Source organism: Macaca mulatta, chromosome 15 (assembly GCF_049350105.2).
Source record: "Macaca mulatta isolate MMU2019108-1 chromosome 15, T2T-MMU8v2.0, whole genome shotgun sequence".
In the NCBI taxonomy this organism is placed as follows: Eukaryota; Metazoa; Chordata; class Mammalia; order Primates; family Cercopithecidae; genus Macaca; species Macaca mulatta.
The window spans coordinates 109,198,658-109,225,997 of NC_133420.1; the positions used below are offsets into that span (position 1 = coordinate 109,198,658).

Sequence of the window (27,340 nt, forward strand, 5' to 3'; positions counted from 1 at the left end):
AACTGCTGATTGCAAACCTTTTATTAACTTAGAATATCTTAACAATTTCCATTTAAGATCTAACCCTCATAAATGATCTGTAACTGAAATGTAGTGTTTATTCTCTCTCTTTTAGTACCAGTGGATAACTTCTCCATCAGTGAAGGAACCATCCAAAACTGCTAAACAGAAAAAGAGAACTATAATTCTAGGAAGTGGTCACAAAGGAAAAGCTACTATTAGAATTGGTAACCTTTTTGGTCTTGGCTTTTTAATGCTACTAGTGTTCTAGTGTGTTAAAATCAAAATCTCTTCTCATTTATGATATTGACGGTAACAACCAATTTTGACTCTGTGCAGATTATTAGGACTATAATTATTCTGATTATGAGAATTTATGGAATGTAGAAATAGTAAATGAATCATTAGGAAAGGGATGCTAGTGCTTCCATTTTAAAAATTACCCTTATTTGTTTTTCATACAACATTGATGATTTTAGATATGTTTTCTGATTGATGATTACTTCTGATACTTTGCAGTTGAAATTTGGGATGCACTTTGATGACAGTTTTAGCAGCAGTGCGTTTGTATGATTTTGTTGTTGTTGTTAATGAAAAATTATCCTTTCATACTATAGAAAACAAAATCTCTTCCCAGTTCCCTTTTTTCCCTTTGTTTCCTCCTCCTTCCTTGCAAATTCTTACCCAAAGTTGTTGAATCAGGTAGCACCTTGCTTCTTTCAATGATGAAAAAACCTTAAATTGTATGTAATCCTTATAAAACAATACTGCAGGTAAGTTTATTACCCAGAGATGGAACATTTTAGACAAACATTCCATAAATGTTTGCTATTTATAGTTTATTTAATCTGCCAAGTAACAGTCTAGAATTTTGAAATTGTCTATAATTTTGTGACAAAGAGTAATGAAAGAAAACTTTATAAACTCTTTATCAACTAATGACATAAATTTCACATTCTCCTGAATATATAAATTTGGTATAATCTAGTTCTACTGATATTTTCGTTTTGTTTTTAAAGAGTCTTTAACTTTTATTTTCTAGAACACATTATCTTTAGTCATAAGTAGCCTTTTTTTACTGATAAGAATGAGTGACAGTGGAATAAGTTAAGCCAAATCTAATATGAAAGTGACCTTTTCTTGTAAGTAACTTTGAATTTTGAAACAGTAAAACCATGAAGACTAATACAGAGGAAACAAAATAATTTTTTTATGTTTATAATCTGCCAGTTTCCCAGAAAAAGGTTTGTGGTGACTTTAGTTACATACCCTGTACATTACGATCACCAAACAATTAATACCAGATAATCTTTTATTTGGATGCTACTTGAAATTTTTAAAAGCTATCACTTGACAATATCACTGAACTGTATGCTTAAAAATGGCTAAGATATAAAACAATTTAACATAAAATATAAAACATTGGAAATACTATAATTTTAGTAGCTAGTGGTATATAATTGGACATCATTGAATGAGAATTCAAAAAATCTTTTTTCTTAGCATGATTAAAGAAATTGGAAATGTAACTGAAGTTTACAAGCTCACTGAGCTATTTTAAGAGTAACTTTATTTCTTGGGCTTTTTTTGTATTTGCCTCAGTTATTTGGAGACACAGAGGTAAGCCAAATCAGTGTCTGGCTGTATATTTAATAGGTGTCAGTGAGTATAGGGGTTATATAATTTATGTAAATTATGTTACATTCATATTGCAATTACGTGTGCAGACAGAAGATAGGAAACTTCCACTATAATTCTTTTCATCATCTAACAAGATAAGTAAATTAGTTTGGTTTTAACTAAAATTTCTGTTTGTGGCTGGGCACGGTGGCTCACGCCTGTAATCCCAGCACTTTAGGAGGCCGAGGCGGGTGGATTGCCTAAACTCAGGAGTTGGAGACCAGCCTGGGCAACTTCACTAAAATACAAAAAATTAGCTGAGTGTGGCGGTGTGCACCTGTAATCCCAGCTTCTCGGGAGGCTGAGGCAGAAGAACTGCTTGAACCTGGGAGGTGGAGGTTGCAGTGAGCCAAGATTGTGCCACTACACTCTAGCCTGGGCGACAGAGTGAGACTCCTCCAAAAAAAAAAAATTATATTTGCATTACTTTCTACACACACCACAAACAATACACAGGAACTTTTTTTTGGGATAATTATATTAATAACAGCATACAATGAACTGAGCTCCTATATATTTTAAGAGGTATATAAATTTGTCCAGAGAAATGGCACAACATGATGTGGTGATTATCAATAAGCTACACTATGGGAAATATTTGTCCTGTATTACCACATACACGTTCTTGTAGATGCTGTCCTAAAGCTGCTAAAGTAGATCTTACATAGTAAAATAGATTGGAAGGATAAATATAACCATTTTAATAAACTTGTATTATTTGTTCTCAGCGATATCAGAAACATATATTTAAATGTGAATTTTAATATATAATTTGTTTTAAATAAAATATTAATAGGTCTAGCTTTTGCTACCAAATGTTTCATAAAAAGATACTTGACTCTTTAATACTGAAATGTAGGATAAGACTTTATGCTTCATTCTTTTATCCAATAGGTTTCATGTGTTTGTTTTGTATTCTATAAAAGCAAATGAACACTGAAGGTGGACAGACATACAGGCGGCAACATTGACTCACCTACTACCCAGCTACCTTCAGTCTTACAACTTGGATAGTTTTTACATTATAAAATTAGTCCAGCTACCTTCACTCTTATAACTTGGATAATTTTTCCATGATAAAATTAATCTCACATTGAAATTTTGGTCCAATTCAGAAGGTTCTGTTTGGTAGGAGTCATGGGTATATCTATGTTCTGTCCTTGAGATTCAGGAATGCCAAAAATATTCTGAGATTTAATAACAATATTTCTGCATAATGCATAATGAAATGTATCACATATAATCTTTCATTCTTTGGGTTACATGTTTTATTTACTTTTTCATGCTCTGCATGTCTCATATATTAAAGTTATATTTTAGTTAAAGTGATAACTTGTTACTCTAGACAACTTATATTTTTAATTTTTATATATTTATTACATTTTTAACTTATATTTAAATATATTAAAATATATTTATTCTTATATTTATTAGTGGCCTATGTAAAAAGATACTTACAAATTGATCCTGATTTAATGGCCTTGGTGTCATTGTCAGGTGCCCATTGGTATTCTTTTAAGAGTATGCACATGTGCTAATTAATCTGTAGACCTTTAGTGCATCTTAATTCTTTCTTTTTAACACTTTCTCAAGTAGGATTGGCTACAAAGAAACCTGTAAGTAGTGGCAGAAAACACTCCCTTGGTAAAGAATATGCGCCTGCACCTCTACCACCTGGTGTGTCTGGTTTCTTGCCATGGCGTACTGCAGAACGTGCAAAAAGGCACAGGTAGGGTATTTTTATTTTCTATCTTTTAGGATAAAAATGGGATTCAAAATTCTTTATTTTGGAGCTTCTATTATGTGAGAGTTCTCTGCTTATGTCTATAGGGTAAAAATGACTCATGTGGCTTCTGCCTCATGAATCCTTTAAGGAAGAAAAACAAAAAATAATCTTAAGTAGGGTTTCAAGTTATTAAGTGTCACAGCAAGCTGTATCCTTGTGGGAGTCCAGAGGAAACTGAAATTATCTCCAGTTGTGCAGGTGAGGAAAGGTTTCATTTAAAGCATGTGCAGTTAAACCAAGTCCTATAGGACAGAAGTAGGAATTTGGATATTTAAGATTGGGGAAAGGGCATTGTAAAGCATAGGAGAGTGTTGATTCGACTTAATCTAACTTAGCCAACTGGCCTAACTCATTTTAGTGAATCATATTTAGTGAATCAAACCAGATATAACTAGTTTTAGCCAGTTACCTAGAGGGTAGCTATTCATAGTAATTTTTGTCAGAAGAATGTTTTTAAAATGTTGTACTATAATTTTATGCTTAATAAATGAATTAGATTACTATAAATTGTTTTCAAATGACTTTTAGTATTCAAGAAATTGGAGATTAACAATTGCTTAAGAAGACAGAGAACTGATTTTAAATAGGACTGGAGATAGGTGCTATGTGAAATATCTGTTCAGTTGCTCAGATTAAATTGAATATGTATAATCTTTATTAGGCAACTGATGACTATACTTATTTTACAACTGGTAATGTGAATTATTATTGCATAAACTGTAGTGCTGAGGCCCTGGTCTTTACACTTACATTTAATAACTGCAGTTTCATGTCTTCTTGAGATACTTACTCATTTCAAGTCCCATCTTGGTCACAAGGAGTTGTGAATTAGAGAGCAATTAATATCACCAGTTAAAGAAGTTAAATTGGAAATCTGAACCATCCTGAACATAAGAACTACATGCATCTTCAGAGACTTATCCCAAAGCCATTCTGCTAAATTGTTTAATTTTCTCCATAGCAGAGTTTTCCAGGCCCTTATCTGGAGGTGATTTATTTCTATGCACAGTTATGTATGGATAGTCTACATGATACTAGCAAGTGTTATTACCTAGTGTTAACTGGTGGTGTATTTACATCAAAATATAACTTAATTTATCAATATCTCTTTAGGGGTTTCCCATTAATCAAAACACGTGATATATATAATCAGTTGCAGGTACGTAGTTACCATGTTTATAATATGTAGGGGGTTGGAATGGGAAGGGTGGAAAATCATTCTCTGTGCTCTTTAAACGGAATAGAGTTTTACAAAAACATTTCCCTCCCTGAAGTAAATTCATTTAAAATTTTCTGGGTTTTCCCAGTGCCACAGTATAATCGTGTGGCTATGTCACACAATGGAGGCCTTGTGGTTTCATCTGTGTAGACAGGAAGTCATTTCTCTGGGTCTGCAAATTAGCTGTTGCCCCTAGTGAAACAAATTTGACCACCATTTCTCACCTGGCACATGGAGTTATCATAGTCAAGAATGTCCTTAAGTTTAAAAGAAATGTTTTTTGGGGATACATATTTTATATGTATATAAAAAAATATATAAATTATATGTATATATAAACATATATAAATTATATATATATAAATATGTATATAAATTATATATAAATGTATATAAAATTCCAGATTCTAAATCCACAATAAAGCAACCAGTCCTAAAGCCTCTGCTTTCTCAGAGTTTTTCTTCCTCCCTTGTCAGGATCAAACACATTCCCTGTCATTCTGCATCATGGTATTAGAGCAAGCCAATTCTTTCAGAGTATCAGGTTTTCCTTTTCAATTGTTTTTAGAGACTGTAATTTCTCTGTAAAAGGTAGCACTACTAAGATGAAGGAGCACCTGTGTGTCGGTACTGCTCCTTGCATAGCCAAAAGTATGAGCGTGCATCTCATTCTACCATCTAGGATTTTCAGGTACTGCAGGATTTATGCTTGTAGTAGATACTGCATTCTCGTGACTTCTCTTCTGTACAGTTATGTATCCCGGCACTCTTCTTTTTGATCTGTGGACTTTTTATGGGATTGTGACACAGTCAATTTTGAAATATTTGGAAATATCATATTGAACAACATTCCAGTGGCATTGAAACTTGACAGGAGAATTGCATTGTTATTACAGTAGTTTTTGGCTTAAGAATGAGGAAAAGATGAGGTTTTTGATGTCTCAGTTTTAGTTGTGTGCATGTATTTGGTTAATTTTTTTTTTAATTCTAGTTTTTGTTTTATTTTGTAGAGACAGGGTCTTGCTATGTTGCCCAGTCTGGTCTTGAACTCCTGACTTCAAGCAGTCCTCCTGCCTTGGCCTCCCATAGTGCTGGGATTACAGACCATTCTAGTGTTTATTATTCACAGTTTAAATTATTCTTCCTTCTTTGTGAGGCCTCCACTGATGGATTTTTTCTCCTAAAAATCATACTTTCTTTAAGACTCTGTGTGTGATGGTAGAGAATAAATTTCTCATCTGCAGTTGATCTGAGAAAAAATGTTTACCCTGCCTCCTCGCTTGGTTTATGTGAAAAAAGTGTAATAAAATAATATAGGTTCTTTTCAAAAAGATTTTATTTAAGAAAAAAAAAATGGGCGATTCTAGTATTAATTATAAACCTTGTATGAGAGAATTATTTCAATGACATAGCAAGAATAGTGTCTTTTTACTTTGTTATTGATTGTGTTAGGCTAAGGAGTAGTGATAGACATTTATAGAGAATGACTTAACACTTCAGAAAGATCACTTTGATTAGATGTCCTTTAGTATTTGGTATTTGGTTTATATTATTATACAATCTTGTTCTCTTTCTTTAAGCAACCAGGTTTTCCTGTGACTGTGACAGTAGAGAGTCCTTCATCCTCTGAAATTGAAGAGGTTGATGATTCTTCAGAGAGTGTTCATGAAGTGCCTGAGAAAACTAGCATAAAACAAGAAGCATTACAGGTACAAAGCTATCACTTTAAAGATATGGAGAAGATTATTTCAAACTCTAGTTAGTTTCTGGTGAAAGCTTGATTAGGCACTGGACGGCTTGCATGGGAATCCTTCTATCTCATATCCCTTGAATGGTTCTTTATCATAGAACAAGGTAAAAGGAAGGACATCTGTACTCTAAGAAATAAAAATTGAAACATGTCATCAGTAATCTATTTTCCTTTCCTTAGAATTATAGAATATTAGATTTAGGGAAGGCCTTAATGATCATAAGATAAACTCGATGAAATTAAGCCCTGAATGAATGTAACCAGCTGATTTAGGGCTCTTTGGGAGGGCTTAACTTTTTTGTGTGTGCTAGAAAGTCCACAATTAATTTTTTAGAATTAATATAATTTTCTTTTATATGAAACTTAGAAATATAGAAATAATTATCCCTTTTTTATATACTTACATTTAGCTTATAAACAACAGGAATTTATGTCTCACAGTTCTGGAGGCAGGAGAGTCTAAGATCAAGGCTCAGGCAGATTTGATGTCTGGCAAGGGCCTGCTTTCTGGTTCATAGATGGCTTTTCACCATGTCCTCACATGGTGGAAGGGCAATTACCTTATTTTTATGTGACTATGGAAATCACTTTTTGATTTTCAAAAAAATGAAGCCTGATTTTCATTTTTAATATTAAAATTAATAGTATTTATATAGAAAAATTTTAAGATAATTATAAAAATGATAGAACATTAGAGGGAAAAATTTATAGATAATGTAGAATTGTCCCTATTATAAATGAGCACCTATAGTTTGTAGCACCTGAGTGGTTTATTGCTAAGTTCCAGAGGAAAAACAAAATCCTAGAATGTCTCATTCATGTTCATTATTGTTTTAAATGTGTTGTATTTATTTTCTTCACCGGGGATTAGGAAATTGTATTCTAAAAATGATTATAGCCACTGAGGAGACCAAGAAGGTTACAAAATACAACTTGGGAATTTCTGATTCAAGAGGCACTGAGAATTTTCTCAGTTCTTTTCTATTTTAAGAACTCTTTAAAATGATGTTATCAAAATTTCTAACACATGTAAGCCTACAATAATCAAGAGAATTGAAGAGATTTCAACATATTTTTGAAATACAGGCGACAGATGGAAATGAGTATGAAACCGAATCAGTAGAACAGAGGAAAACCATTGCCTAGAATATGCACAGGGGAAGCCTACAGCTCAGAGGGAATCTAATCCCTACTCCAGAAATGGCTCCATACACAGATATGCATATAGGAAAAAGGAGAAGGGAACTAGAAACGTGACTAACATAGAGGGAGCTCCTTGACAGTTTGTATGTGGAAGAGTTGACTCCCAGCCTTACCTGCACTCTCCTGAAATGAGATCATTTGACTTTGAAAAACAGTAAAGTAACTGGGGAGAACTAGGGTAGATAGTGTGGATTTTGCACCCTAGAAAAGGGTAGCTGAGGATATCCTGCCATACTGGCTACCCACTTCTTCATGCATAGGAAAAGCCAGTCATCAGCTCCCAGTGATCCTCCGCTCCCTTATTCTTAAATAGAAAATAACCATGATTCACCTGATAGTTGAATAAAACTCACAACATGACAAGGAAAATAAAAGATGAAAAATATGTCCTGCTAGGACCAGAGCTAATTAAGAGAACAAAAATACTTTAAGAAAAAACCCTACTTAACATCCTTAGGTTTGTTAAGTACAAGTGTGAAAGATACAGCGCCTGTAAAAAAGAAATAGGGTGTTGGGAGGCTGAGGCTGGTGGATCACAAGGTCGGGAGCTTGAGACCGTCTTGGCTAATACAGTGAAACTCTGTCTCTACTAAAAATACAAAAAAAAAAAAAAAAAAAAAAAAGCCAGGCGTGGTAGTGGGCGCCTGTAATCCCAGCTACTCGAGAGGCTGAGGCAGGAGAATGGCGTGAACCCAGGAGGCAGAGCCCAGATAGTGCCACTGCACTCCAGCCTGGGCGACAGAGTGAGACTTCGTCTCAAAAAAAAACAAGAAAAAAAGAAAGAAATAGGGTGTCGTTTAAAAAGGAATAGCAGAAAGCAAGGGCGGTCGCTTGGAAATTATAATGGTTGAAATAAATTCGGTAGGAATTAAGGAAATTTCTCAGTAGATAGAACAGAAGAAAGTTTGCCTTAGATAGACACATATAAGTAGACAGTCTTCATTGTAAAATTTCAAGATACTGAGAAAAGAAAGAAATTCCCGAGAGAAAAATACCAGTCACCTAAAAACAATAAAAACCAGACTTTATTATACTTCTCATCAGCTACCATGGATCCTGGAATTAGAAAGCTACCTCCAAAGTTTTAAAATAATTGTCAACCTGGAGTTTTCCATCCAGCCAAACTGTCAGTCGTAAGTTGGGGCTGAATGGGACATTTTGGACCTCCTGCGCTATACTTTTTCTTGTTATTTGAAAACATAGTCCATCAAAATGAGGGTATAAACCAAGAAGGAAGATAATAGGATATCAGGGATCAGTGGTTTCAATGTGGAGAGCAGCGGGTCTGGATTTGAGAGGCTTCCACTGGTTGTGTGACTCAGAGCTTAAAAAAATCCTTGAAGCATATTACTATGTATTAGGCACTATTAGAAGGGAGGGGGAAAGAGAGAGAAGAAAAGAGGGAGGGAGGGAATCTAACTCCAGAGGAGGAGAAAGTTCTGTTGGCAGGAAGATAAAGCAAATGAAACTATGGCAGTTTTTGAGCTACTACTGATGTACAAAGGGGAAAAATTCCACTTGAGCTTGTCCGCCCTTTTCAGTGGCACAGCAGTCAGTGACCACCTATCTAATTTGTTGTACAAACCAGAACACTTTTTAATAGTGTAAGCAGGTGCTGTTAACACTATCAAGACAAGGGTCATGCTATACAAGGGCTGTGACACTGAAACTGTATAGAAGGCAGTGTAATCTGTATATACATGGAGATACAATATAACTCTGCAGTAGGCAGTATTAATTTAATCATGTAATGGGAATACTGCTGTGGTCTGCGGCTTTGATTATCAATTTGCATGTAATAGCAATAATAACTAACTTGTGTCACATTTAGCAGGTAATGGACACTGTTCTAAGTGTTTTGCTTATATTAATTCATTTGATCCTCAGAATAACCTGTGGTAGGTGTTACTACTATTAGTCCTACTTTTCAGAAAAGAAGCTAAATTTAAGTAAGCCCAAGCTGTACTTAAATTTAGAGTTGGATCAGGGATTTGAGCTTAAGCTTTCTGCCTGTTCTCTTAAACACTGATCTATCTGTCTCTCAAAAAACAAACAACTCAGCATATAAAACAGAATATAAATATTATTAATTTTAACAGTGTAAAAGCTAAGTTTGGAAGGTGGACACAGGTGGAAAGAAGGGACAAAAAAGTATGTTGTCCTTATTTTACAAAGCAGTGCATTGAGAGAGTTTAGAGTTGATAAAACAATTTAGATTTTTAAGTAATATATATCACTAGAAGTTGAAGAGATCATGACCAATGGAAAAACTAATGGTGATATAACTTTATTGAGAGGAGTGGCTATAAGTAAGCAAATAAGTAAGAATGAACCAAACTTTTATTTAGTAAAGCAGAAAGTTAGTAAATAATGTCTGAAATTCGGTCATATAGTAGTTAAATAGTATGTTATTTAGAACTAGAGAAGGATTAAAAAGAAGAATGGTTGACTTAAACCTCCCCCACACAAAAAGCCGAGTAGCCCATAAATATGGAAAAGTATTCAACCATATAGGTAATCAGAGAAAAATGAACTGAAATCCGTATGAGATGCAACTACACTCCTATCAGATTGGCAAAAAATAAAATTTTGTAGTGGCAGGTATTGTAGACCTGGAGTGTAATAAGAATCTTCCACCCTGCTTATATTGAAAGTATAAGTCAGCACACCTACTTTGGAAAGCATTTAGCATTGTCTGTCAATTGAAAGTATATAAATACCTTGTGACCCAACAAGTCATCCAAGGGTACATGCACCAGAAAAACAGGTGCAAAAGGGTCCACGTGCATTATTTGTAATAGCCCAACCTGAAAACAACCTAAATGTCCATTAAGAATTAAAAATTAGATTGTATTTGTACAGTGAGAAAATTATAAAAGTAATAAAATTGAATGAACAAGAGCTACAGGCAACAACAGATGAATTGTAAGAACAATGTTGAAAGAAAGAAGATACAGAAGTCTGCATTCGCTATGATTTTCTTTGCATAAAGTTAGAAGTAGGCAAAACTAGATTGTTAGGGATGCATGCATATAAAGGAAATGATCATTAGGAAAATGAGGATGGTGTTTAATTCTGGGAGAAGGAGAGGGGCTTGTGATGAGTAGAAGATATGGGGGATTACAGAGATGCTGGCTGGTTGTGCTTGCAAACTTGGGTTTATGGCTACATGAGTATTCCCTGATAGTGTGCTTTATGTATTTTTCAGTATGTTTAGCATATTTTGCAATAAAAAACCTGCTTAAAGAAATGGTTGCCTCTGGGAAACTGTGTGTGTGAGTGAGGAGGAGACGATTAACTTCCATTTTAAGCTCTTCGCTACTAATTCTATTTGTATGTTTATTCATTTTGCATTGATTGAACATACTCTATATACACCAGGCACTCTTCTTGGTTTTATGTGTGTGTTAATTAATTTACTCCTTTCAAGAGCCCTGTGATACATGAATTTATCTCCATTTTATAGATGAGGAAATTAAGACCTAGAGTTATTGAACTTGCCCAAGGTTATACAGCTGATGGGTAAGGCCAGAACTTTTCTCAGAGAATCTGAATTTCCAAAAAATAACCTAAACGAGAAATTTAAGTACTAATTAGTAAGCAAAGAAATGCACATTTAAGGAAGACAGTAACCTTTTATCTATTAGAGAAAAACACACATTCTGTCTTTAACACACACATAAATCTTATATTGGCAGGGATTTTCTCTATTCAGCAATTATTTATTGGTTGTCTGCTTTGTGGTAGACACAGATGCTGGGGATAAACAATAAAATATACTACCTTCTCTTGAATATCTTGCACTTTAAGTGGGAAGGTAAGCCAACAGTTAGAGTAGAGGTGATATATCCAAGTGATAGACTGTTTCATTGCCAGGAGCAGTATAAAATCTTAGAAATCTTTCGAAAAGCAATTTGGATGTAAGTATTGCAAAGCTTTAAAAATGTTTATTTGCTTTGACCTAAAATTCCTTTTTTATTAATTTATTGCAAGAAAATTATTCTAAATATGGGAGAACAAAGCCTTCATGCTTAAAAGTGATTATTTTATCTTATAATGTTGAAAAGTTGAAAACAGTCTTGTTAGCCATAAAGGAATGATTACATGAACTAATAAGCTGGCTCAGTGGAATATTTTGTAGCCCACTAAAAAAGTCAAAGTTGGCCGGGCGTGGTGGCTCACGCCTGTAATCCTAGCACTTTGGGAGGCTGAGACAGGCGGATCACGAGGTCAGGAGATGGAGACCATCCTGGCTAACATGGTGAAACCCCGTCTTTACTCAAAATGCAAAAAATTAGCCAGGCGTGTTGGTGGGCATCTGTAGTCCCAGCTACTCGGGAGGCTGAGGCAGGAGAATGGCGTGAACCCGGGAGGTGGAGCTTGCAGTGAGCCGAGATCGGGCCACTGTACTCCAGCCTGGGCGACAGAGTGAGACTCCGTCTCAAGAAAAAAAAAAAAAAAGTCAAAGTTATGAGTTCTCTGATTCAATGTTAAATGGAAGAATGTCTAACATAAAATTGGATATACAGTCTTCCCTCAGTTTACTCAGGTTATTATTCCATGACTCCATCCTCCAGCATATACCCAAATCCATGCATGCATGCTCAGGCCTCACAGTTGGCCTGTGGAACCAGGGTATATAAAAAAGTCAGCCCTCTGTATGAGGTTTTGCATAGGAGAATGCTGTATTTTTTTTTTTTTTTTTTTTTTTTTTTTGAGACGGAGTCTTGCTCTGTCGCCAGGCTGGAGTGCAGTGGCCCAGTCTCGGCTCACTGCAACCTCTGCCTCCTGGGTTCAAGTGAATCTCCTGCCTCAGCCTCCCGAGTAGCTGGGATTACAGGTGCGCACCACCACACCCAGCTAATTTTTATATTTTTTGTAGAGATGGGGTTTCACCATGTTGGCCTCTATCTCCTGACCTCATGATCCACCCGCCTCGGCCTCCCAAAGTGCTGGGATTACAGGTGTGAGCCACCGTGCCCAGCCAGAATACTGTTCTTGATCTGCATTTGGTTGAAAAAAATCTGCATATAATGAGCCTGCATACTTCAAGCCCTTGATGTTCAAGGGTTGTTGTACAGTATAACATTTGATATTTCTGGGGTTGCATTCCAGAAAAAAAATCAACTCTTCCATGTATAGAAGGGAGGAAGAGGAGCAGCTGTCAGGGAGGAAAATTACTACAACACTTTATCATTAGTCGTTTTTAAGTAGTGGAATGTTAAGTGATTTTACTTTCTAATTGTTTCGTTTCATATTTCCTTATTTTCTTTAAGGAACCTGAATTACTCTTCAAAGGAGTACTGAGGAGGGTGCTTTCATAAAAATGTAACATTATGTTCTCACTTCCTCCACTAGAGGGAGAAACAATTTCATGTAATTGTGCTTTGATGTGATTTTTAGAACTAGTTAGGAATGTAGGATTTTAGTCTTCTTTCTCCAGTTGTGATAAGTTTTTTGCTTATTTGCATGTTTGGTTAGAAGTTCTTTGATAACAGTTCTAAATATTGAAACCATTATGTAAACAGTAAGTAGAGGAATTTTGCAATTTGTTTTTCCTTTTTCCCATAAAAACTTGGTTGGCTTTAACTGATAATGAAGCATTAAAGAATTTGTAGTTATTAGGGCATTTACTGATTTTTCAAACGTGTTCTGAGTGTAAAAATACATGCCCTTTGAGAAAATTTTTGAAAATCGTGAAAAACATTGAGGGAAATAAAAACCACCTCTGCATGGTACACACACCTGGATATTTTGTAATTTGCACTTTTATCTCAAAAAGGTATCAAAATATTTTGTCACATCATTGAATGCTCTTCCACATCAGAGAATCTTACTTAGCTTATGGACCATCTCCCAAGAAAAACGACCTTCATTAACTCTGGTTAAGACCCGTATCATTGTTTTTAGTGGCTCCATAGAACATTTCATCATATGAATGTGCTTTTTTTTTTTTTTAAACAATCACAATTTGGAGGCTTTTAGTTACAAACAGTCCTATGACATTATGTTGGTAGATAAATCTTTGTCCGCATGTTTGGTGATTTCCTTAGGGTAAATTCCCAGACATAGAATTGGTAGTATTTACTGAAGACGACTCCAGAAAGTGGTACCAATTTCCTTTCCTAACGTAGGTATATAGTAGAGTTCCTTCCCTCACTCTGGAGGGAATTGGAGAATCTCCATCATGGCTAATTCCTTTTGTATTTCAATCTTTACCAGAAAGAGCCCTATCCCTTTTAATTGATTACTTGATTTTTAATTTGCTGTTACATAATTCAGGTGTGTTAAGTGTGTTACTAGGGCTTCCTATTATAATGGATCCACAAATAAGAATAGAATTTCTTTTTCATAGCCTTAATTTTTATTTCTGACTCAATAAACATATGTGTATGCCTTCTATGGTGAGCTATCACAAATTTATTTTGGAAAGAGTGGGATTTAAATCTGTAATGTGAGAATTTGATATGTTTTTGGTAATTAATTTCCCTAGCATGGTATGATATTATACAGGCAGTAGGTTGTAATCCTGATATCTGAGTTCACTTCTGGCTCTGTCCCTAAACACTTGGTAAGCTCAATAGCTGGAAGAGTTTTGGGGATCGTATTGGGAATTAATTACAATATTTACTTTATTACTTAATACTAGGAAAAACTGGAGGAGTGCCTAAAGCAGTTAAAGGAGGAAAGAGTGATAAGGCTTAAGGCTGATAAGCGAGTCAGTGAGGTAAATAAAAGTTTTCTTACCTTTTGAGAGTTTTTTTTGTTTTTGTTTTGGTTTAACTTTAACTCATACATACATACATACATTTTATAAACTTTAAAGTGAGACAATACAGTATATTGCAAATTGGTCACACTATGTTAATGTTTGTATTTACTTATATTTGGTGATCATGTGATCTGTATTCCAAAAAGCATGTTTTTTAAAAATGTAAAACTTGTAGTTTGTTTTCTTTTCCTGTGCTTTTATATGACTGGAGCTTATTTTCTGTTCATGATGCATCAATTCAAGAATGCATTTATTAGGCTTATACTGATATACAATTACATAAAAGATGGGGATGAGACTATCTACTGATGGTGAATTAGGAAAATGAATAAATAAGGTAAAAGATAATGGAAAACTGGTAAGAATGCAATGAAAGATAAAAATCTATACCATGAGGACTAAATTAGGTGAATGTGCATAAGAGCACAGCATAAGCTAGAACATTCTATATAACTATATTATTACAAAGCAAGTTTAAGGAGGAATTTTTGAAAGTATATGCATTGGTTTGTAAGACAGTTAATCATTCAGTAAAAGTTGAGCACCTGATTGTATAAGGCAAAAGGTGCATTGTGAACACAATGGCCTTTCTGAGAAATACCAGAGTTAGACTTATGTGTAGTATTAAATAAATAGATGATAAAGGGGGATGGTGTGCAGGAGAGTACATATTTTCAAGAAGCAAAGGGGGATATTGGTAATTGTACAGTTAGTAAATTGGGTCTGAAATAGGACTTTTAAATTTATTAAGCATTTTACTGGCAAAAATTAGTTCTTAACAGCCAGATTGTAATATGCTTACTCTTTATTTCGTTGTCTAATTTGAGGGAAACCTTACACAGCTAATTTTTAAATATAGAATGATCCAGGTATGTATTTAACCTGTTAGAAATGTGATCTTTTTGAAAGATCATTAATGAAATACTGTTTATATTGTTTATGTAGGAGGTTTTGCCACTTATCTCCGGGTTTTGATTGTTATGTAATATGGTCTGTCTTTACTGGTGGAGAGTTAGATTAACTGCAAATTAATTACATTTTTAAAATGTTTTATTTTAGTTTCATAAAAACTATTTTGGTGATAATGAGAGAAAATGATGTCACACATTTTCAATCTTCTTTTATAGCTGGAACATGAAAATGCCCAGTTAAGAAATATAAATTTCTCTCTGTCTGAAGCCCTTCATGCACAGTCATTGACAAATATGATCCTGGATGATGAAGGTGTTTTGGGCAGCATTGAGAATTCTTTTCAGAAGTTTCATGCTTTTTTGGATCTCCTTAAAGATGCTGGGTTAGTTACTTTCTCCCTATGACATTCGTCCCTCCATGACTTTAATGGTGTTTTGCTGAGGAACTTGAGCAATTTTTATAGCTTTCTGAAGTCATATTTACTGTGTAATTATAAGTAATACACTTGATTTTTAAAATGTGGAATTAATTTTAAAAGAAATGCGAAATGACAAACCTGCCCAATATGAAAGAGTAAACTTACCTGGCTTGGTGGTTTGCACCTGTAATCCCAGCTACTTGGGAGGCTGAGGCAGGAGGATCACTTGAGCCCAGGAATTCAAGGTTAGCCTGAGCAACATAGCAAGACCCCATCTCTTAAAAAGAAAAAAAAGAGTAAGCTGTAGATAGAGTAATTGGTTAAGGGTAATTCTTGTTAAAGACTAAATTGAAGGTAGTTTTAATTGAAAGTATTCAGGAATGTATAGGAATTTTTATTTTATTCACTTTGCTTGTTAAATAAATTTGAATTAAAATTAACTTTGTCTTAGACATTAAAATTGTTATTAATCTGCAGGATAGATATAGATAGAGATATGGATCAGTGGTCCTCAACCAAGAATGATTTTGCTAAAAGAAGATACTGAAAGAGAGTTGGAGGTAGATAATTGATAGAGTTATGTTTTGTAGGTGAACAGTTTGGTGAGGGAAGGAACAAACATTCTTGAGGACTGGAGGAAAGGTGGTATAGATGTGTGGGGATGAAGGTGAGAGGCAGTAGGTATGCGGTAGAAAATGCAGCTTCTACTGAGACAGTATGTAAAATAGGGAATAAGTAAGGAAATGAAGTCAAGAGGTATCTAATACATTGTTGGGGGAAGAAACAGTGCTTAAAGGATTGTACGATCTGATTTGGTTCATCTCAGAGGATAAATGTGGGAAGATCTGAGAAACTGGGAGGGATGGGGGTGTGGTCTGGAGTAGGATAATGGGTTTTAAGATTTTAGAAGTATTTCATGGTCATAGGTTCCGGGAAATGTAAGCTGTTCTTATGTGATTCTAGTAATCCTTGCCTTTTCCTCCTTTTCTTCTCTTGACCAGGCTTGGGCAGCTTGCCACAATGGCTGGGATAGATCAGTCAGATTTTCAATTACTAGGTCATCCCCAGATGACTTCTACTGTTAGTAATCCACCTAAAGAAGAAAAGAAGGCACTTGAAGATGAAAGACCAGAACCAAAGCAGAATGCCCTAGGGCAGATGCAAAATATCCAGGTAAGTGAATAGAACAGAACTTAGTGATTCTACAAGTGATTAGCAAAAAAGGGAATTACTAAGAGAGAAAAGAATAATGATCTGTTCACATACTCGGGGACCAGAAGCATCTTTGGGGTCCTTTCCAAGACTGAGATTAGTAAGTTTGTACCCATTTCATTATATTGTATTGTTGTAAATAAAAAATAAGAAAGTTATTTTGAAAATTTATGATTTAAAGTAGACTATCCTCAGTGAAGAAATGAAAGAGTAGAGAAAATATTTTAAATTTTAAATTTTATAAATGTCTATTCTATTCATATTTCATCTAGGTTTCTATTTGTATGCAGTCAGCTTACAATGAAGGAACACTAATGAAGGTACAAGTACTGATATAGATAATTTTTCAGAATAAGTAATTCATATATAACAAACAGGCAGTATATTATACGCATCATCTAGTTATGGGAATGGGAGGGGCAAACTTGTCTGCCACAGGAATCCCCGGCTGCTTTTCCTCTGGCCTTACTTGGAACCCCCATCTCCCATCTCAGCCAGTCTCAGACTGGTCTTGGCAACTGACGACTTGAAAACTCAGTCTGCTTACAAATTGGATACTGCTCACATGTGCATAGAGGATAGGAAAGAAATTAATTTTCTTATAGAATAAGGTTCTATTTTTTTTAATGAGGGAGTGATAAATTAGTAATAATTACGCAAAACACAAAAGTCTGAAAATATGCTGGACCTACCTCTGGATATAGCTAAGTTGAGTTGGCAATCACTTGGCAAGATATAATTAGGGGAAAAATGACCTGGAAATCTTCTAAGATCACAGAATAACATTGATGTTTTGAACTTGACTTTTTAATGGTTGGCTTTGTTCGTCACTAAATTTTTGTTTTGTTTTTCCTTCTAGTTTCAGAAAATTACAGGTGATGCTAGAATTCCTTTGCCTCTCGACTCCTTCCCTGTCCCAGTTTCTACTCCAGAGACCTTAGGAACTTCCAACGACAACCTGGGAGTCCCAGCCGCTGAGCAGCGGCAGGAGTCTTTTGAGGGATTCATTGCTAGAATGTGTTCTCCTTTACCAGATGCGACTTCTGGAACTGGAAGTCAAAGAAAAGAAGAGGAGTTGTCCAGAAATAGCAGATCTTCTTCAGAGAAAAAGACCAAAACAGGTGAATATACCAAAAAACACTCTGGTAAGAAACACCCTGGAAAGGACCTGCATTCCTGCTCTGACTCTCCTGAAAACCGGAAAAGCAAAGGAACTGGGGAAACTGGTTCTTTGGTTAATGAATCAATTAAAAGTAGGTCTTTGAAAAAATCTGTTTCTGCCAAGAAAGAAAATAGAATAGTGACTGTTTCATCCAAGACAAATAAAAGTAAATCCAGTCCACTAGAACATTCTGAAAGTGATACTCTTGGATCTGATTTTGAATTTCAAGAAAGCATCCATTCTCTATCACGCCTTTCATACGACTAAATATTTTGAAATTATGTTTTTGCCTTTAAATTTTAATAAATTTTCTTATGTTTTTATTATGGCATATGGTGTCTTAAAATATAGGATTGGAAGCCACTAAAGGAAGATTTCTCTGTACTTTTTATTATAATGAAATTTTTGGTCTATTTTTCCCTTTGATAGTTTACAACGTTCATTCAGCAATTGTTTACTGAGGGGCTAGTATGTATAATATCATTCTGGGTGCTATGGCTTTCAGCAGTGGACAAAACAAAGCCTTTACTCTCAAGGAACTAATATTCTGTGGAGGGAGAAAACAGAACAACAAAGGAGAATATGATGAATAGAAAGGGATGGGAATGAATAAATGGAATAATTTTACCATTTGGTTAAATGTGGAAATAAATATATATCACATGGCCAGAAGCCATTGACATATTCTAATATATAACCAGAGCAGTAAACATGTCTAGATGCTTAAGCATGTTCATGGATTATAGCAACCCTATAAGATAGGGAACTATTAATATTATTATGCCCATCTTATAGATGGGGAGCCTGAGGAGACAGATTATGTGAATTGCCCAAAGTTGCACTGCTGTAAATAGGTGGTAGGGCTGGGATCTGAACCAGAACCCATACTTTAAGCAGCTATTGTGTTTCACTGTTAAGAGAGGAACCACTTAAGGAAGATTCCAAGAAAAAAGCCAATGAACACTATAAGTAGAAAAGAGTGGCGCTATCAGAAAGCACACCTAGGTAGAATTTTTTAAAGGCAGAGTTAGTAAGAGTATGGACATAAATCTTTGGAGTAAATATCCCTCCCTGGTAAAATATGCATAGGTAAGTCCTTTCCTACAACCAGACTATGACTTGAGAGATGAGATGAGAGAAAAGCTGGAGTGTTGGATTTCTTCTGGATGGTCTTGCCTGATTGTTATCAAAAGGGCTACTACATTACTACTGAGTTCATTAATCATGGATTGACTGTTATGGGAATGAAACAATGAACAAGATGTAATCTTGGCCTTTTAACAGTCGGGTGAAGGGGAGACACACAAGCAGATGGTGTAATACTGTATATTACGTTCTATGGTGGGAATGCTGAGGGAGTTTAGTCAGTGTTTGGGGAAAAAGGAGGAGAGCAGTGGGGCCAAGAAAGGCCAACTAAAGAGACCAAAGGTCATGTTAATTTCTAAGCTAAGTCTTAAAGGACGAATTAGAGGTTGGTGAATAAGGAGATGAAGGGGAAGGATACTCAGGGCAGAGGGAATAGCATGAGTAGAAGTACAGAGCTGTAAGTGTGAGTATGTGTGTTTGAGGAACCACAAACACAAGTAATTGAGAGTTACCGAAATGTCATCAGGCACTGGCAGATGTCGCTCAAGGAGGCAGCTAGGGGAACGAGATTGGGTTTTATAATCCACATTGCATGGAGCTGGTTCTTTTTCTTCAGTAAATAATGAGCTAGTAAAGAATGGAAATGATATGCTCAGGCTTGCATTTAAGATCATTAGCTTTAGGCTGATACATTAAAGAAGTATGGAGATCAGTTTTCCACACTCTTCTGAAGAGCGTTTGTCTTTGATTTGTAAATGGGACTTATCTTCCCACTTCTTCTCCTACTGAAATAATTTTTAGACCAACATAAAGGAGACCCATGCATAAATAGAATTAGGCAGGTTTCTTTCTTTCTTTTTTTTTTTTTTGTCTTTTGAGACGGAGTTTTGCTCTGTTGCCCAGGCTGGAGTGCAGTGGCGCAATGTTGGCTCACTGCAAGCTCCGCCTCAGCCTCCTGAGTAGCTGGGACTACAGGCGCCCGCCACCATGCCCGGCTAATTTTTTGTATTTTTGGTGGAGACGGGGTTTCACCATGTTAGCCAGGATGGTATCGATCTGACCTCGTGATCTGCCCGCCTTGGCCTCCCAAAGTGCTAGGATTACAGGCATGAGCCACCGTGCCCGGCCGCAGGTTTCTTTAGTAGTACTTCTCAGGGGTGCTAGAGGCTAATGTTCATTCTGACTCTTCAAGACAGGTATGCAGCCTTCAAGATATGGTATGCAGCCCTTCTCAAATATACTTGTTTATAGAATCCTTTTTAAATAGGAGTGCCTAACAATTGGTGCCACGAAATGCCAGTTTGGTAACTTATGACTTAGCAAGAAGAGAAGGGGATCTAAAACAAGGTATAGATGAAGGGAGGGAATAAGTTTTAATCTTATTTTGGCAGTTAAATAAGATTTGGTTATGGGAAATAAGGAAAAGGGCAGTGGGTGGACTTGTGTTTCTGTGACTAAGATTGGGTGGTGGTGTCATTGAGGCTGGGAATATGGGATAAAGAACTGCTTTGGAAAGAAGAGTTTAGTTTGGGACAGGTTGAATACATCACCTGTAAATTTCAGGAGGAAATGACTGCTAGATGATTGGATGTGCATGTGAAGACATGGAAATAAAGAATTTGAAAGTCATCAGCACATATAAGCAGTAGTTAAAATCGTAAAGTTGATGAGAACACAGAATTGTGGGGACTGTCAAAGTTTAAGTGCTAAGCAAAGAAAGGATTCTGAGAGAGACAAGTGATAAGAGTGTCAAGAAGGAAGGAGAATACAGTGTCACCTGGCAGAGAATAGGTGTCCACGGGATTTTGGCAGTTAGGTCCCAGGTGACCTTAATGAGAGCAATTCACTGAATTGGTTGGTGAAAATACCAGATTGCAGTAAATTGAAGGGCAGGAATACCCTGAGGGGACAATGAAGTTTGGGTGTAGGGCTACTCTTTGAAGGAGTTTGGATGGTAAGAGGAAATGGAGTTAGGTGAAGAGGAAGTTTTTAGAGTAAAAAAGACTTAAATGTTTGTAAGGTGAAAGGAAGGAACCAAGCAAAGAAGGAGAGGCTCATTTATGCAGCAGGATCTCAGACAAGGAGGGAGCATGAGATACTTTAATGTTCTTTAGACTAAAAGAAACAGATCTGAACAGATGGGGATGTACATATTTGAATTCTTAATGAACTTGAGATGAGTGCAAAATGGTTAGATAAGTAACTTAGAGAATCTGGGAAAGAAATACGGATAAGAAAATAAAAGCAGGGATGGGGTCACGTTGTAAAATATGTAAAAGTTATTGTAGAGTTGGGGGATCCTGGGAAGTGTGAACAGAGACAAAAATGGGAAGAACTGGAAGTTAAATGAGTTTATACTTGATATCCCCAATTTTCTTTAACCATGGATTTTTACAAGACCTACACACATACACATAATTATAGTTTTAAAATTCTTCCATATTTTACATATATTTTATCAAACATTTAAAACCATAACATTAAGAATTATAAATGTGGATATTTTGCTGCTTAATATATACAATTTTAGCCCTGCAAATAATTGTTAAACTTTCAATATACCTGAAATAATATCATTTAATTTTGAAATACGATATTTTCATTTGGTTTAGAGAAAGGTACAAGTATGTTCCTTTACTGAGAAATTACTATGCACCTTTACTGAGTACTTACCATAACATATACAATCCATATGCAAACAGGACTTTTTTCAGAAAACAGTCAGATGTGATACTGTAGCAAAGAGCTTGTCATCCTGCCTTAAATTCACACATAGTTACTAGTGGTCAAAAATCATCACTCTTAACTTGCCCATCCAGTTCTATATCCAATAATTTGTTCGTCCAATTTCAAATGGGTATTTAGAGAATCTCTAATCTCAAGACAGTAACACTTGATTTTCAGAGGATCGGCATGATAGGAGATGATTGGTTTTTTGAAAAATTCTGATTATACACTACGTGCTGGAACGTTAACGTGGATGACTGAACACATTCTTTTACTCTTCTAGAATCCCATTGAAATGATTGGAGAAATATTAAAATAAAAATAATAGCAGAGTTGGAAAACCAGAAATTGAACAGTGTGGAATTTCTGGAAGATAAGAAGCAGATGATCTAAGTACCAGTTAATTAAAGGGTGGAACAGCTAAGCCATTCCACTCATCTTTGGAGCATCTAATTCTGGAGTTTGCCACCAGGCTAAGAAAGCGGCCATCTGAAGTGGGAGCTCTGACCCAAGAAATGCTGGGATCAGAGAATAAGGGAATTACCCAAAATGGCTATGAAGAGGAACTGAAGTTAAGCTGCCCACGTGATCGATCTCTGACTATGATGATCTGCCACTTCCATTTATAATCACCATATAAGTGCCTGTAATCATTTGTGTTCACTGAAAGTGAACCAGAATTCCCATCTGGATGAAAAAACAATACTTCAAACTTTAATCTTAGGCCCTCATTTGTAAATATGGACAGCCAAAAATCATCAAATTTGAAGAAAACCAGTAACATAAAAGGAGGCATGAAATTAAAATTAACCTGTTCAAGAAGATAGTTACTAGGAGAAACATGAAATTTTTTAATTAATGAATCAAAATCTTCAGCAATTCATAAAGATAATTACGTTCATAAAGAATAGGATGCCATGAAAAAATATTTAGCGGATTATTTAGCGGATTACTGGAAATTAAAAATTTGATTATAAAACTGAAACACTCAGAAGATGGACTACACAGCAGAATGGATTCAGTTGAAGCTTAAATTTATGAAATGGAAGATATTAATTGGTATTAGACATTTCATCAGCAACTAAATTACTTAGAAAAAATCTTCCTCAGAGTAACCAAAATGAACAATGAATCCATTAAAGTGTGGTTGTTTTTTTTTTTTTTTTTAATCAAGGTCTCACTCATGTCACCCAGGCTGGGGTGTAGTGATGGGATCACAGCTCATTGTAACCAGGAACCACTGGGCTTAAATGATCCTCCCACCTCAGCCTCCCAAGTAGCTGAAATGTACCACCATGCCTAAGTTTTAAAAAATTATTGTAGAGATGGGTTCTTTCTTTTCCTTTTTTCTTTTTCTTTTCTTTTCTTTTTTTTCTTTTTTTTTTTTTTTTTTTTGAGACGGAGTCTCGTTCTGTTGCCCAGGCTGGAGTGCAGTGGTGCCATCTCAGCCCATTGCAACCTCCTTAATCTCAGCTCATTGCAACCATCAAGTGATCCTCCTGCCTCAGCCCCCCTAGTAACTGGGATTACAGGCACCACCACTATGCCCGGCTAATTTTTGTATTTTTAGTAGAGATGGAGTTTCACCATGTTGGCCAGGCTGGTCTCAAACTCCTGACCTCAGGTGATTCACCTGCCTCAGCCTCCCAAAGTGCTGGGATTACAGGTGTGAGCCACTGTGCCTGGCTGAGATGGGTTCTTTCTTAGGCTGGTCTTGAACTCCTGGCCTCAAATGATCCTCCCACCTTGGCCTCCCAAAGTGCTGGGACTACAGACCTGAGCCACTGTGCCCAGCCCCATGAAAGATGTTTAGATCAAATAAACGGATAAAGATATGAGACAAACTACTTTTGGCTTTGTGACCTGCAAATCCACTATAATCACCAGAGGTGACTGTAGACAGAAAAAGTCTAAATAAATACTAATGACATGTGAAGAAGTCCAACTAAAGTTCTAGGTTTGAACATGAATGGAGGCAGGACAGGACATAGAAAATGAAAGCTTGTCCTAGATCTTGTCTTATTCATGGGAAGGATATAGGTAGTGTTTGATTCTAGGTATTGATTGAAAAAATATATTAAAATACATATAAAGTTAAGGGTATGTTAGTAAGGATAGGTTAGATGATGTTGCATTAACAGCTCCCAAATTTTAATTACTTTCAACAACATAGGTTTATTTGTGCCCATGCAATTTGCCTTTGGCAGATTGGCTAGAGGCCCCTATTCAATATCACCCTCAGTCTGGGAGCAAGGCTGGTGGAACGTCAATATTTGGAACATTGCTGGTTCCGGTGTCCAATGAAAGAGAGTATGATGCAGCATATATTGTGACTTAAAGCTTCTGTCTAGATGTGACATATGTCACTTCTGTTCACATTTCTTTGGCCAAAGAAAGTTGCATGGCTGTGCCCAAGTTCAGCAGACCAGGGAAGTGCAGAATTGCCATTTGCCATGAGAAGAGAGGGAAGCAAATATATGTCAACAACTTTAATAGCTACAAAACTACCTGGAAAGAGGGAATGGAATTTTTAGATCCAGCATGACGGGAAAGAAAAAGAAGCTACATATAAATAAAAAATCCACAATATAGCAAGGTCAAGTTTTTTACTCATAATAAACATGAACAGGTTAAATTCTGGAATCTTTAGGCTTGAGTAAAAACACGAAATCCCACTGTGTGCTATTTGCACAATCTAAAACACTGCCATAGATTATAAAGAGATGGACAAAAATATACTAGGCAGATGCTAAAGGGTAAATGTGGCTGTGCTAACTTCAGACTAAATAGAACCCAACGTGAAAATTGGTAAAGGGTTGACAAAAGACTCTTTTGGCTGATAAGTACAGTGTTGCAGAAGGTTTTTTAAAAACTATATCTGCAATTTAAAAACATCATGTTAGGCTAGGTATGGTGACTCGCGTCTGTAATCCCAGCATTTTGGGAGGCCGAAGTGGGCGGATCACCTGAGGTCAGGAGTTAAAGACCAGCCTGGCCAACATGGCAAAACCCCATCTCTACTAAAAATAAAAAATAAAAAATAAAAAAAAAAAAAAAAAGTAAATAAATTAGATGGGTGTCATGGCGCATGCCTGTAATCCCAGCTAGCTACTTGGGAGGCTGAGGCAGGAGAATCGCTTGAACCTGGGAGGCGGAGGTTGGAGTGAGCTGACATGGCACCACTGCACTCCAGCCTGGGCGATAGAGCAAGACTCTGTCTCAAAACAAACAAAAACATCTTAAAATTATAGGGTGAGAATTTAGAAATACAAGGAAAAATGGACAAACCAGTTATAATGAGAAGCTTTAACACATCTCTTTTCAGAATCAGTGGGTCTACTGCTGCACCCACACTTACTAGAATGGCTAACATTTTGAAATGCTGATAAATACACAGAGCAACTGGAGTTCCTCACAGCTGGTAGGAATGCAAAATGACTGAGTCACTCAAAACAGTTTGGCAGTTTCTTTAAATGCTAACATACACATACCATATGACCCAGCAGTCCCACTCCTGGGTATATAGAGAGATGAAAACTTATGTTCACACAAAACCTGTGCATGGATATTTATAGCAGCGCCATTCATAGTCACCAAGATGTCTTCCAACAGGTGAATGGATAGAGATGCATCCATATGATGGCAAACGTCACAATTTGGATGAATCTCAACATCATATGCTGAGTGAAAAAGCCAGTCTCAGAAGGCTACATTCTGTATGATTCCATTTATATGACATTCTTGAAAAGACAAAACTGTTGTGACAGAACAGATTGGAGGTTGCCAGGTGTTGGAGCTGGGGGAAGTTGATTACAAAGAGGCTGTACAAGGGAGTTTGTTTTTTGTTTGTTTGTTTGTTTTGGTGATGAACAGTTCTGTATCCTGATTGTGGTGGTGGTAAGATGAGTCTATACATATGTTAAAATTTATAGAATGCACACTCTAAAAAAAATTAGTTTTACTGTATAGTAATATTAGAACTTGAAAAACTCATCCCTCTTGCCATCAAGATATGAAAGATACCATTGAACATAAATATTTTGTGTCTATCATGAATACAAAGCATATTCTCCTGGAAAACCAATGGAACATTCATATAAATGATTTGTATGAAGGAAAAATACTTACAAAATTCAAAGATCATACAGATCATGTGTTCTTTGTATAATATAATAACAAAAGGCCTGTCCACTTGGAAATTTTTTTTTTTATACTTTAAGTTCTAGGGTACATGTGCACAATGTGCAGGTTTACATATGTATACACGTGCCACGTTGGTGTGCTGCACCCATTAACTCATCATTTACATTAGGTATATCTCCTAATGCTATCCCTCCCCCATCCCCCCTCCCCACAATAGGCCCCACTGTGTGATGTTCCCCTTCTTGTGTCCAAGTGATCTCATTGTTCAATTCCCACCTATGAGTGAGAACATGCGGTGTTTGGTTTTCTGTTCTTGTGATAGTTTGCTGAGAATGATGGTTTCCAGCTGCATCCATGTCCCTGCAAAGGACACAAACTCATCCTTTTTTATGGCTGCATAGTATTCCATGTTGTTTATTTGCCACGTTTTCTTAATCCAGTCTGTCACTGATGGACATTTGGGTTGATTCCAAGTCTTTGCTATTGTGAATAGTGCTGCAATAAACATACATGTGCATATGTCTTTATAGCAGCATGATTTATAATCCTTTGGGTATATACCCAGTAATGAGATGGCTGGGTCAAATGGTATTTCCAGTTCTAGATCCTTGAGGAATCGCCACACTGTTTTCCACAATGGCTGAACTAGTTTACAATCCCACCAACAGTGTAAAAGTGTTCCTATTTCTCCACATCCTCTCCAGCACCTGTTGTTTCCTGACTTTTTAATGATAGCCATTCTAACTGGTATGAGATGGTATCTCATTGTGGTTTTGATTTGCATTTCTCTGATGGGGAGTGATGATGAGCATTTTTTCATGTGTCTGTTGGCTGTATAAATCTCTTCTTTTGAGAAATGTCTGTTCATATCCTTTGCCCACTTTTTGATGGGGTTGTTTTTTTCTTGTAAATTTGTATGAGTTCTTTGTAGATTCTGGATATTAGCCCTTTGTCATATGAGTAGATTGCAAAAATTTTCTCCCATTCTGTAGGTTGCCTGTTCACTGTGATGGTAGTTTCTTTTGCTGTGCAGAAGCTCTTTAGTTTAATTAGATCCCATTCGTCAATTTTGGCTTTAGTTGCCATTGCTTTTGGTGTTTTAGACATGAAGTCCTTGTTCATGCCTATGTCCTGAATGGTATTACCTAGGTTTCCTTCTAGGGTTTTTATGGTATTAGGTCTAACATTCAAGTCTCGAATCTATCTTGAATTAATTTTCATATAAGGAATAAGGAAAGGATCCAGTTTCAGCTTTCTACTTATGGCTAGC

The 27,340-nt window shown here is 36.0% G+C and overlaps 1 protein-coding gene across 22 annotated transcripts in view; it reads left to right on the forward strand.

Annotated features, from left to right (window-relative positions):
* CEP78 (centrosomal protein 78) overlaps window positions 1–23,073 on the forward strand; it is a 36,227-nt gene extending 13,154 nt beyond the window's left edge. For 2 of the 22 annotated variants that reach the window (XM_077966685.1, XM_015117948.3), the window contains exons 8-16: window positions 116–227; window positions 3,274–3,409; window positions 4,580–4,625; window positions 6,266–6,394; window positions 14,288–14,365; window positions 15,538–15,704; window positions 16,742–16,913; window positions 17,225–17,272; window positions 17,812–18,445. In XM_077966685.1, the coding sequence (XP_077822811.1) occupies window positions 116–227; window positions 3,274–3,409; window positions 4,580–4,625; window positions 6,266–6,394; window positions 14,288–14,365; window positions 15,538–15,704; window positions 16,742–16,913; window positions 17,225–17,272; window positions 17,812–18,381 (1,458 nt within the window). In that variant the 3' untranslated portion in view covers window positions 18,382–18,445. Of the gene's footprint in view, window positions 1–115; window positions 228–3,273; window positions 3,410–4,579; window positions 4,626–6,265; window positions 6,395–14,287; window positions 14,366–15,537; window positions 15,705–16,741; window positions 16,914–17,224; window positions 17,273–17,811; window positions 18,446–22,210 lie in introns of those variants that run through there. The other 20 variants (XM_077966686.1, XM_015117949.3, XM_077966671.1 and 17 more) reach the window with 19 other exon arrangements.
* Window positions 23,074–27,340: the final 4,267 nt, after the last annotated feature.